Genomic DNA, 12,812 nt, shown 5'->3' with positions numbered 1-12,812 from the left:
ATAGGCTGCTTTTTGGTGAATGGATATTTTAATAGTAAGATCTAATACCCTAAACCACTCTAATCTGGAAAACTTTTTTTCTCAAAAAGCATTCAGTAAGTGAAACTACCCGAACATGATTTAATAGAAACAGTTCAAAGAGGTGTGGGGATCAGTTGTATTCAAATTCCAGCATCACAGTTTTATGCTTATGGAGCCTTAAGCAATTCAGTGCATCCCACTGAACTCAGACTTCCACATCTGTTCATTAGGGAGAGCTGTTACTGCAAGATTATAAGAATTAAGTCTGTGAAGGGCCTGGTGCTGAGCTCTTACTGTTATAACTTTATTAAATTTCTCTTCACATCACAGCTCCTCTACTGTCTGGCTCCAGCCAAAAACACCCATGCTGTTTTCCATGCATTTTTTCACTACTGCTCCCTTTACCTGTAATTCTTCACCCTTTTTCTGCCCCACACCTTATTTTTTGCTTAATCCTTCTTGGGCATCACCACTTTCTCTAGAAAGCCTGAATTTCTCTTGAAAATTCCCGGTTTCTTCATTGAAATCTACTTCTCCCTGTCTTCCTCCTCTCCGTAAATGGTAACTCCACTTGCACAAACCAAAACCTTGTAGTCATTCCTCACTTGTTATCCTGTCCTCCACTCTAACTCAATCCACTGTCTTCTCTCACCTGAATTATTGTAGTAGTCTCCTAATTAGGCTCCCTGCCTCTACTTGCGCCCTCTTCCAGTCTGTTCTTCACACCAGCAGCCAAAAATGTTCCTGCTTGAAACAAGTCAGATCATGCCACTCCTCAGTTTAAAATCCCCCAATGGCTTTACAACACATTCATTTATTTAAAAAATATTTATTACATAATGTGTGCCAGGATCTGTAATAGAAGATAAAAATAAAACAGATAAAAACCCCTGCACACAGAACTCACATTACTGGAGGGCAACAAACTATAGTGTAAGTGTTACAGAGAAAAAATTAAGTGGGTAGGGAAGGTGTAAGTATGGCAATGTTGGAGGTCATTTTAAACAGCATGATGAAGTCCTCTTTGACAACGTGATTATTGAGCATGGACCTGAATTAAGTAAGGGAAAGAGAGTCATTCAAGTATATGAGGGAAGACTATACCAGACAGAATAGCAAGAGCAAGGGCTCTGAGGCAAGGACCTACATGGCAAGTTTAAGGAACAAACAGCACTGTGACTAGTCTGAAGTGACACAGTGAAAAAAATAACAGGAAATGAAGACAGGTAAAAAGTCTATGAAGGCCTGCCAGGCTCTAGATCTGCACTATCTAATAACTGTAGCCACTAGCCACATGTGGCTATTAAAATTCAAATACAATTTAAAATTAAGTTCTTCAGTTGTACTAGCCATATTACAAGAGCTCAACAGCCTCATGTGGCTGGTGGTTATTGTATCGGACAGCACAGATACAGAACATTTTCATCATCTCAGCACTTTTGGACAGGTGGTTCTATATCAGTAGTTCTCAACTGGGGTGATTTTGCTACCCAGGAAACATTTGGCAAATTGGAGATATTTTTGGTATCCACAACTGGGGAAAGGAGGTGCTACTGGCATCTAGTGCTTAGAGGCCAGGGATGCTGTTAGGAATCCTACAATGGCATAGGACAGCCCCACAGCAAAGAAGTATCCTGCCCAAAATGTCAATCGTGCCATGGTTGAGGAACCCTGCTCTGGATCAATCCTGACTACAACTCTCACCTCACTGCTCATTGTCTCTTCCTTGCACAAGCTGCTCCAGCCTCCCTGCCTCCCTAACCACATGCCAAGCACTCTGTTCCTTCCTCATAACCTCTACTGTTGCTTCTCCTAGACACTCGTCTGTGGTTCATGCTTCCATTTTCTTCAGGTCTTTCCTTCAGTGTCCCCTAGAGAAGCATTCCTTGACAGCCATATAATACAGCAACATCCTCTCCATCACCCTCTTTTTGATGTATTTTTCTCCATAGCATTTCCTGACATAGTATATAGTTTATGTTTATTGTCTTTTCCCTCCCACTGGTATGCAAGCTCCAAAGGACTTGCATTTGTTCCCAACATAAAAAACAGTGCCTGGCAAGTAGTTAGGTGCTCAATAAGTACATTTTCTGAATGAATGAATGAATGAATGAATGAATGAATGAATGAATGAATGAAAAAGCTGGGTATGCCTTCCATGTGGTCCCACACCAGCATTATGAGCTTGTCATCTCTTGCCAAACTCCCAAAAATTCCTTAAAGAAAGGCCTGTGTCATTCCTCTGAATCTTCAATACCTAGTATGGTAGGCACTCGTTAATGTTTAATGAAAAATGAAGAACTGGTATCTGTTTGGTAAAATACCCACAAATAACATCCACTGGCAAATTAGATTAACCATGCTTCTAATGCTTGTTTTAAAGACGATATATACAGTATATTTTATGACTGATATTTAGCTGTGATTTTTTTTAAATGTTAAATTTGCTCACCAGATCTGTAGACGTGTGCATTTCAGCAACTAACTGGCAATGCCCTAATTAAATGTTAACAAATGTAAAACACGCTTAAAAATGGAAGGAGAAAGAGCCAAGTGTTTTAAGCATGATTCCTAATCCGGACTTGGTCCCGCAAAGCATGACAGTTTCCCTCTCGTGAATGTGGGTTGCTCTCATATTACTAGTAATAAAAATAGCTAATATTTATTGAACTCTAAGGGCCAGGCACTGTTCTTCACCCTTGCCCCCCACCCTTCACCAACAACCCTATGAGGTAGGTAGCCCTACTAGATTCAGTTCAGATAGAAAACTGAGGGACAAAAAGCCTAAAGAGCTTGCCCACGGTCACCGTTAGTAGATGGCGGAGTAAAACCCAGTCCCCAACCTTAAATTGCTACGCGATACCGCGCCGCTTAACACCAACCCCGCGAGGACCAGAATGGAAGGAAGCGACAGCCGATCCCAGGTTGTTTGAGGTTAAGTCAGGCGAAAGCGGGTCGGCGTGGCATAGGATAGGTGATTTAAAAAACTTTCCATAGTACAATGCTAAAACCAAATTATTTTAACAGTAATATATATTGAAGACTATCAAACTACAAGCGCGCCTGACTCAGAAGTAGCCACAGAAAACTTTCAAGCGTTCCCGGGGACCGCGCCGGCGGGCGTGGAAGAGACGCCTCCATTGGCCGGCCCCGCGGCATCATGGGAGCTCGTCGTACACTGGGGGCCGACGCCCGCTTTCCACGCACCTGCGCAGCTCTGCCATTTCGCACTTCGCAGGAACTCCTGAGGAGTTCGGAGTTTCGCTTTCCGCCACCAGCTCCCTAGGGGAAGGTCGGTGTTCTCGGTGTAAACGCGATGCTTCCCTAAAGTGAGATCGGGGGTACTCCACTCCGATCCGGCCAGCCCGGAACCACAAGTTGGAGCACCGCGTTTCCTGATTGCCTCATTGGCTACCACTTCCGCCCAGGGGTCTGGAATACCGAGACCCTTTAGTGGCGAAGAACGGGAAAGGCACTTCCGGTGCCTGTTGCCAAGGCGCCGGCCCCGTGGGCCTAAAGGAGCGACATTATTGGCGTCGTCCTCTCCCCCCTTCTTAGGGGTCGAGATGTCGGGGCTTAGCTACCCAGAGAGAGAGGGCTGTCGTAACCTGCTTGGCCTACTGGACAACGACGAGATCATGGCCCTGTGCGACACCATCACCAACCGCCTGGTGCAGCCTGACGACCGCCAAGGTAAGGATAGACCCTTCTCCTCAAGGGCGGTCGCCCCTCTCCAAGGCCTCACCTGGCCCCCAAGTTGCGGGAGCGGAGGCGTGGAGGAGGTGTGAGGCCTTGCCTCGGACCTGTCCCGGACCGCGCAGGGGCGGAACCCTGGGGAATTTCGGCCCCCGTCGCGACGCGGCGTCCGGCGGCCCTGCCGCGCCGTGTTCCGGGAGGAGGTGGTTGCCCTGCAAACGGCGCTACTTCTAGGTTTTCTCCATTGAATGTTAGAGGCAAATGCTTGTCTCGAGGATTCAGAGTTCGTGAATAGTTAGTTATTTTTAATTTCCGGGAAACTAGGGTGTCTTTCATTTTGTTTGAATCAGCTGAGGCGTGTCAGCTGCTGCTCAGGCATTTTTCATCAAGCTTGGAGGAGGATAGCAAACATTTTGTTACCAGTCTCCTAGGTAAAACAACTAGTGTAATAAAAGCAGGTAGTTCGAATCTATTTTTTTTTTTTGGACCTAGATTTTTTTACTGAGATGATTTTGTGTAATAGGAATAATTACTTTCAGAGCCAAATAAACATTTCGGTAGAACAAATTTCAAGTGCTGATTAATATTCAGCCTGAATGTAACGAGTCCATATAAAAGTGTAATAAGTAGCTTAAACGTTTATTTCATTTTGTATATCACCTGGCCTTCTGAATTTTACTTTAGAATATGAAAATCCCAGCCCTCTATATTAGTATATGACTTATCCACAAGATTCTACTTTTTAAAACTTTCTCTACTTAATCAAATATACATTGTTACCATTTAAGAAAATCTCTCATTTGAAACTTCGAACCATGAACATTAAAAGAAGAAATTCTTAAGCGTTTGGACTGAAAATGGTTTTAGACTTAATGTAGTTCTTCAGCATTTATTGATACATATTTTACATGCTAATCACCTCTAAAGTCGAGGTGAATGAATTTAAAATTGTAATAGATCAGAATGATGGATCTAAAAGCAAATAAAAAGAAACTTCCCAGTACAAAAATATCAAATGATTTGTAGACGTTTCTCAAAGAGGAAAAAAAGTAATAAACATGAAAAGGTTACTTTAGAAAGCAGTGAAATGAAAACCGAAACACATCAGTCGTCTTTCCTGTGTTACCAGATTGGCAAAAAACTAAATGTATAAACTTCAAGTGTTGGTGGTCAAGTGAAGCAACTTTTTGACAACTACTGGAGGAGTGTAAATTAGAACTTACAGTTTGGAGGACAAGTTTGACATTATCTCCTAAAATGGAAAATTTGCTTTTACACACACATTCTATGCATGAGCTTCTCAATTTTGAATGTGTTTGTGAATCACTCAGGATCTTGTTAAAATGCAGATTCTGATTCAGTAGTTTTGGGTTGGGCCCAGATAGTCTACATTTTTAACAAGTTCCCAGGTGACGCTCATACTGCTTGACCCTCTCTGCACTGGGAGACATATGTGAAAGTAATTGTGTTTTTAGTTGGACACACAATAGAAGTCTGTAAACAAGGATAGACATCTTGTGATTTATAGATATTAACTATGGTACAACAGTGAAAATGAATTAACTAGAGCTACATATATTCACATAGCTTAATCTCAGAAACAGCATTAAGTGAAAAGCTGATTACAGAAAACTGTATATTGATGGGTTGAACTTATGTAGAATGTTCAAAAATACTAACCTATATTGTTTAGGGAAATATAGTTATGCTGTAAAACTATAAAGAAAAGCAAGGGAATGGCAAGCAACATTTAGGATAATAGCTGCCTGTAAGGTGGGTGGGGAGAGGGAATAGTGTTAAGTAGGGAGGGGATAAAATGATGGTCTCAAAGATATTAGTAATTTACTATGTCTATACTATCTACTAATGTCCTCAGTGATATTAGTAATTTCCTGCGTGGTGTGTACATGGGAGTTCATTATATTACTATGCTGTATACCTCACACATGTTAAAAATTATTTTTGGCCTGTTTTTTAATGTAATTTATTTTTAAATTTAAAAATCACAAGTCTGGATTCTGCCACTTCTTAAAAGTGTGATTGTTGATACCTCATGTATCCTCAAGTTTCATTATCTGTAGAGTGAAGAGGTGAGGTCCTTGTGCATCTAAAATGTTGTAATTTTACCAGTTTTAGGGATTGTAATTGAGTTTAGGTCCATTGGCATTATTAGAGGAAAGCAATTTTTTCTCTGGCTCAGATTTTTTCTTAAAACAAACCATACTTTAAAAGAAAATGCAAAAAATTTACTGTAACTTATGAGAAGTGAAAGGAAGAGGGAATACTAGATAGGGAAGTTCATTTGAACCATAAATAATGTATTTTTTAAAACCCCAAACCTGACAACCCTCTTCCTGTTTTTTTAAAAATGATTACCAAATCATGCAAAAGCAATAATACCGTGACATGAGTTTATAAGTATTATTTGATAGAGTTTCTGCTGACCCTAGACAAATTTACAAGTGACTCATGATTCTCTTAATCTTGACAATTTCCTTCTAGATGCCATTCGTGCAATATTAGCATACAGTCAAAATGTAGAAGAACTTCTGAGGCGTAAAAAAGTCCATCGAGATATCATATTTAAATACTTGGCATCACAGGGGGTTATTATACCTCCAGCTACTGAAAAACACAGTCTTATTCAGCATGCAAAGGATTACTGGAAAAGACAATTACAGCTGAAATTGAAGGAAACACCAGAACCAGTTAAGACCTCTCAGGACATTAGGCTCTTTCAACAGGTAAAATAGATTTTATAATTATATCTTGAACCATAGTTCTGTCTTCTGACTCTTTAGATAAAATCCTCGATCTGGAGTAACATGGTTAATTTTTTTTAATTTTTTTTTTAATGATTTTAGCTTTGCTTCATATGTTTTGCATCTTAAAGGAAGACCAGTAAAGCAAACTTTCAGTAAGAAACAGTAAGAAACCAGTAAGAAACAAAATTTCTGACCGTTAACAATGTATATAAAATATTCTGTTGATTTGTAAGGGAAAAAAAGTTTTTATGCCCTTACCAAATGAGGACTATATATTTTTAAAGACAGTGGATAGACTGCAGGATCAATTTAATTTTAATTTAACCTCTAGTTCTCTGTAAATTTTTTCTACTTTAAAATAATGCTATCGTAAGCCCTATCGTAAGTTTTCTTTGTCATTTTGAAAACTTTCTTTGGTATTAAATCACAAAAATTCCATGAAAGAAACTTAAATATTTTTTACATTTGATTTTTTTCTTTTTTTTAATCTAGGAAAAATTCTGTTGTAGTAATTTCCTCCAGCTGACATTGTCTGGTCCTATTTCTTTAGATCTCCACTGTACATTTTAGATATTGTGTGAATTTTTAAATATTGATTGAATGAACCTCTAGGTCATTGACAGATTTTTAAACTATGTAGCACATGCTTTGAATTAATGTGTTTTACAGTGAGAGTTATTTGCCTTTACATTAGGAAAGAATGTTCTAAGGGCTTTCTTAATGTACTACTGAAAAGAATGTTGATTTTGAAATCATACAGATGTGACTTCAAATTAGGGTCTGTCATATACTCGGTGTGAACTTGCTCAATAACTTGACTTTCCTGAGCCCTGTTTTCTTACTCTATAAAATGGGCATGATGATAATATCTATATCATATGGCTTGTGAAGATAGAAGGAAATAGCACGTAAGTGCCAACCACAGTGCCCAGTATATTCAATAGTGGGTGCTCAGTAAATATAAGATCCCATACCATGTAAATGAGACACGTATTATGCTCTGAAATAAATAGATGGATAAAAATCTAGCCTCCCAGGTATATTTTTGCAATAACATTTTCTTGGAAATAAAACAAATAATAGTGTAAAATTAATCCCAATCATAGGCAATAACCTATTTCAATTATATTAGAAGTATCTACTTAAACACAATGAAAATGATTATTATCAGCTTCTTGTGGTATGATGCATGTGCTGCAAAATGTATCGATTTAAAGCATGGAGTTTGAAGGTTTTAACATTTTTTTTTCCACACTTGTGGCACCATTGCCACAATCAGGAGAAAATGCTTTACAAAAATCGTTGTTAACTGTTCGTTCACATTGATATTTTAAAAGGCTTTGTTAAACCTTAATTTTTTAGCTGAATTTTTAGATATTTAAGCTAGGGAATTAAAAAATGATTTTCCCCCTTTTTGCAAAAATAATTTACTATGCATGATGAGTTCAGTGCGTTAACACGTAGTTCATTTCCCTTCTGCTTATAAGCAGTGCATTAAAACTTAGCTCTGAAACTGGCTAGATAGAAAAATAGATATAAGAATTAACTTTGGTTTTTGTTTTGTATTTTTTATCTTAATCAGCAGGAGAAAGAAGATAAAAAAGCTGAGAAAGTTGATTTTCGTCAGTTAGGAGAAGAATTCTGTCACTGGTTCTTTGAACTTCTTAATTCTCAGAATCCTTTTCTGGGACCACCTCAAGATGAATGGGGGCCACAGCACTTCTGGCATGATGTCAAGCTTAGGTTTTATTACAACACGTCTGAACAAAAGGTGATAGACTACCATGGAGCAGAAATTGTGAGCCTTCGTCTGCTGTCACTAGTGAAAGAAGAATATCTTTTTCTCAATCCCAACCTCGATTCCCGTGGACTGAAATGTGCATCTTCTCCCCATGGTCTGGTTATGGTTGGAGTTGCTGGAACTGTCCACCGAGGGGACACTTGTTTGGGCATTTTTGAACAAATTTTTGGACTCATCCGCTGCCCTTTTGTGGAAAATACTTGGAAAATCAAATTTATCAACTTGAGAATTATTGGAGAGGCTTCTCTTGCTCCTGGAACATTAATGAAACCAGCTATTACGTTTGAACAAAGTGATCTGGAGGCCTTTTATAGTATAATCACTTTAAGTGGTACCAAAAGTATGACGTAATGTAAGGCAGGCCATGGATAATAGATCTGGGACCAAGCTTTATGTAGTGGAAATGAGGCATTGTTGAACAAAAGAGAACTGAGTTTAAGTAAAACTCTAAAGCACTGAGCACTGTACGTCAGTCTCTACAGAATCTCGTTCATATACGTTATCAGTAATGTCTAAGTGATTTCAAATGCAAGGATTGACACCTTTTAGTTGAAATATCTTTCTTGACTATAGACTAAGATATTATGTGAATACTTGCCTCTTTCTACCTGAGTTACAGCTAATGTTCTAACGGCTTAATGCAGTTCATCAAATAAATCCCACTTTAGATATTATAAACAGTGTGCCTTAGAAACCAGGTAATATGTTCATTTTACTCTAAATATTCTGCTCATGTGTGTACTTTTCATATGGGGAAGGAGAAATAGTGTTCAAGGTTTCCCCTTATCAAGGTTCTCATTTTCATCTAAATCTGGATAATTTTGCAAATGTATCTCATGACAGTATTGTTTTCAAAATGCATATTTTAGAGATATTTAAACTCAAAATTCTTAGAAAACTTGGATGACATTCGTAATGCAAAAAGTGCAATAATTTAGCAGGTAGATAAAAAATTACTTTCCCTTTTTAAAATTTGAGGAACATTTTTCAAAGTTATCTGCTGTAGTCCAAGCTAAATATCGTATAATCTGCAATATTTTCTGAACTATTTTGGGCAATGATAAGTGCTGTTCTCAAAACAGACCTTATTCTTATCTAAGGCTTCAGCTAACAGTTTTATAGAGCATTTATTGTAACATACAATGAAACATACTGTTGAAATTTTTTAAAAAGTTGTGCCCAGTTCCTAACTTTTTATTGAATTATTGTTTTCCCTCTTGCTTTATCTTGGAGGAGGTGACCAAAAAGGAAAAAGTAACAACACAAATTTATAATGTGAGCATACATATGTACATACATATGTATGTACTCCCACATCATAAATTAAAATTATTAAGGTTTTTTTCACCTCTAATTTGTTTTACTAGATTTGAGTTACGAAGTTAAGTTACCAGCTTAATTACATAGTTGCTTTAAAGTTCAAATTCCTTATCACCCAGCAGCTACTTGCTGATCCTGGTTGGAAGAAAATTCAGCTGGGAAATGTGATGATGTATTGTACACGTTAACTGTTTGCCTTTAACACTGCTCATGATCGATCGTCTAGGATGACTGAAAATTTTGGAAATAGGAGGAAAAAACTCTTCCTTTTTGTTTAATACCATGCATCTTATGAGGAGTACAAATTGATATATCCAAAAATAAAAACTTAATAAAGGAGGGAAATCCCTTTTGTCTGCTATAAGAATAGTGTATTGTTTAGATTTAAAGTCACATTTTCTTAATTTGGAAGTATTATAACATGTAACCAATAAATAGATCCTGAGTACAGGATAAATGAAGAACTTTCCAGTTGTTTTCTTTGTGCTGTTCATGTCAAATACTGCAGAAATACTGCTACAGATACTCAGGATGGGCAGAAATTGCCTTTAGTTTTTTTCAATATTGAATTTTTGAATTCATGTGATGTTCAAGTAAAACTGAAATCCATGTATGTTCTTTTAATCACCCTTAACAACTTGAAATCTTACAGACTGTATTGGAGCTATGTTTTATTTCCTGTGAGTCTCCGCAGATGGGCACACCATAAGTCCTGGTGTTTAACCAAATGGATGAAAGAATGAGCAAAAGAAGCTTATATTTTTATAAAAGACTCCTGTGTCTAGATTTTTGTCTTTGGTGCTTCTCATCAGTGGTGGTTTATTTATTTATTTTTTTTATCATATCGTCTGTTTTGAGTTTTATCTGTGGATACATGGAAACTTTTAGGCCCCATACTAACTCAGATTTGGGGAAATTTTTAACTTTTCCTTTAAAATTTAGTGAGTTTCAGAAGCCCGAGGACAGAGTGGCATATAGTAGGAGGGCCATAGGACTACCTAGAAACTATTATAGGGGAAGTGTAGATTTCCCTATTTGGAGAAAGAAGACCTGGAGGAATTGAAATTTGTTCACAAAGCTTAAAGCTTGGTCAGGCCTCTGAGAAGGTCCAGAAGTATGGTGCAGATTGAACTCTGCTTTCACTACTACCCACTGCTCTGTTTATATTAGCAAGAGGCAGAGACCCCACCCCAGCCTTAGGTCTCTGCTTCATTACATTCAGGTTGTATTTGGAAATTCTATGGATGCAAGTGGTAAAGAATTCTACACACATAATTCATAGTAATTGGGTGGTCAAACCATGGGGGCACCTTGGTTTTATTTACTGTAGGTTGATTTGCTGTAGCTTAATAACGGTATACAAAAATATTAATAGTTATATCGGGATGTTTTATTAGTACCTAGAATGCCAAGAAACATTTTGTGTGTCTTACTAACAATACCAAATAGAAAAAAGCCATCTCTATTATATCACCTTGCAAATGGCAAGTACAAGTCAGGAAAATGTTCCTCGTTTTCAGAATGGTATCAATTTAATGCTGGTTACCGAGTCCTGGTAAATTGTGATAGCACCAGAAAAGGATTTAAAGAATAGTGGTTTAATTTTTTTAAAAGCTAATTAGAAACATGGTGTTTTAACAAATGGCTTATGGCTAAGTAGATCATAAAAATGAATGAAAATCATACCTTAACATTTTTCTTACTGTCTATTTGCTCAAATTTAGATGCCCTTTTATTCACTGGTTCTTAATTTGAATTGTGTATGTGTGTGGTGGGGAGGAGGGAAGTCATCGACCTTTTGAAAAATGAGAGTATGCCTGTGCCTTTTTCAGAGTCTCTAAGCCAGAGTGATAAACCTTATGAATGAATGATCACTAGAAAAATCTGTTTATGATAGTTGTTGACTTGTGAATTTTGTTTTTCCAAAAGATGTCAGATGTTAAGACAGCCTACTGAAATACTGTCAAGTGAAACAAAAATTGGTTTTATTTTGACAAGATAAATTTAGTGAATAATGAACATGCTTGGGAGAAAGTGATAAAAATGTGAAAAGCTATCTTTTCAAAATTATATTCTCAGGACCTTTACAAAAACTATCCTAAGAAGATGTTTATTTAAAGTGATTGGATATTGCTAATTCTATGAAGGATTTTAAAAATATGAATATTTCCTCTGAAGGAATGTGATCTGCTTGTACACCACTTCCTCTCTCGTCTCCCACCCCAACATTATTCATAATCTTTTTTATATAGCCAGTTGGAAAGCAGCACAGCGGCAGTGCTGGGAAATAAGACTTTCTGGATCTTTGTTCTCTTTTGGCATATATTCATAGAGCATCTACAATTTGTAAGTCACTGAATCAAGTGCAAGATAAAAAAATCCATTAAAAGGTGATTGACCTAAATTTATGTTAAATTCAAATCTCGATGTCTGTGTTTAGATAGCTGACGGTGATAAGTACTTTGGGCCTTTGGTAGATGGATTCAGTAATGTTTTCTTATGTGGTTAGAACAATAAAAAGCATTTAATTATTTTAAATAGTTATGTGGTTCTAGCTAAGTCAGATTTTATCAGTGCAGATACAGTATTTTGATAGACCACTTTATTTAGAGTTGGAAGGAAAATATTTCAGAATTGTAGCAGAGCGCACTAAATTTTTAGCTTCATTTTTTTCTAGTTTGAACCTTTCCAACAGTCGTTTAGTAAAACAATATTAAAATTGAATGTAATATTTACTGTGAGTCATAATATGTCTCAAAATATTAAACCAGAAACTCCAGAATTACTTGTTAGAATCATTGTCCTAGAATTTCGTACCTCGTAATTTCTGTTCTCAGTACTGCCAAATTTAATTTGCCTTTTTAGTGAGTCGCTTAGTGTGAGGGTTCTTTGGTTAGCAGTTTTCATCTTCAGTTTTTAGACACCCTTAATCTCAAGTATGAAATTAGTCACATTTGAATTAGTGAATTTAAGGATTGAAGGAATCCCTTGCTACCCGCTACCAAATTGTGTTAACTTGTCCTATCTGATGTTTTCTGAACAAAAAATTTTTAACTACTTAGAAAACCTTTTTTTTTTGAAGCACTTAGTTGCTAAGTTTGCATTACATAATCTTTTTCCTCTCTCATCTTTTACTATAATAATGGTTAGTATGAACACTTAATTGTTCTCAAATTGTTACATGTAAGTTACTTTTGCCTGCCTACATA

The 12,812-nt window shown here is 37.1% G+C and overlaps 1 protein-coding gene across 1 annotated transcript; it reads left to right on the top strand.

Moving 5' to 3' along the window:
• Window positions 1-3,181: 3,181 nt before the first annotated feature.
• LG01H3orf38 (linkage group 01 C3orf38 homolog) lies at window positions 3,182-10,067 on the top strand. Its single transcript, XM_019745433.2, has 3 exons — window positions 3,182-3,714; window positions 6,220-6,461; window positions 8,068-10,067. The coding sequence occupies exons 1-3, from the start codon at window positions 3,588-3,590 to the stop codon at window positions 8,632-8,634; spliced, it is 936 nt and encodes a 311-aa protein (XP_019600992.1). The 5' UTR covers window positions 3,182-3,587; the 3' UTR covers window positions 8,635-10,067.
• The last annotated feature ends 2,745 nt before the right edge of the window (window positions 10,068-12,812 follow it).

This window comes from Rhinolophus sinicus, linkage group LG01, assembly GCF_036562045.2.
Source record: "Rhinolophus sinicus isolate RSC01 linkage group LG01, ASM3656204v1, whole genome shotgun sequence".
NCBI lineage: Eukaryota > Metazoa > Chordata > Mammalia > Chiroptera > Rhinolophidae > Rhinolophus > Rhinolophus sinicus.
This window is presented reverse-complemented; position numbering and strand designations above follow the sequence as displayed.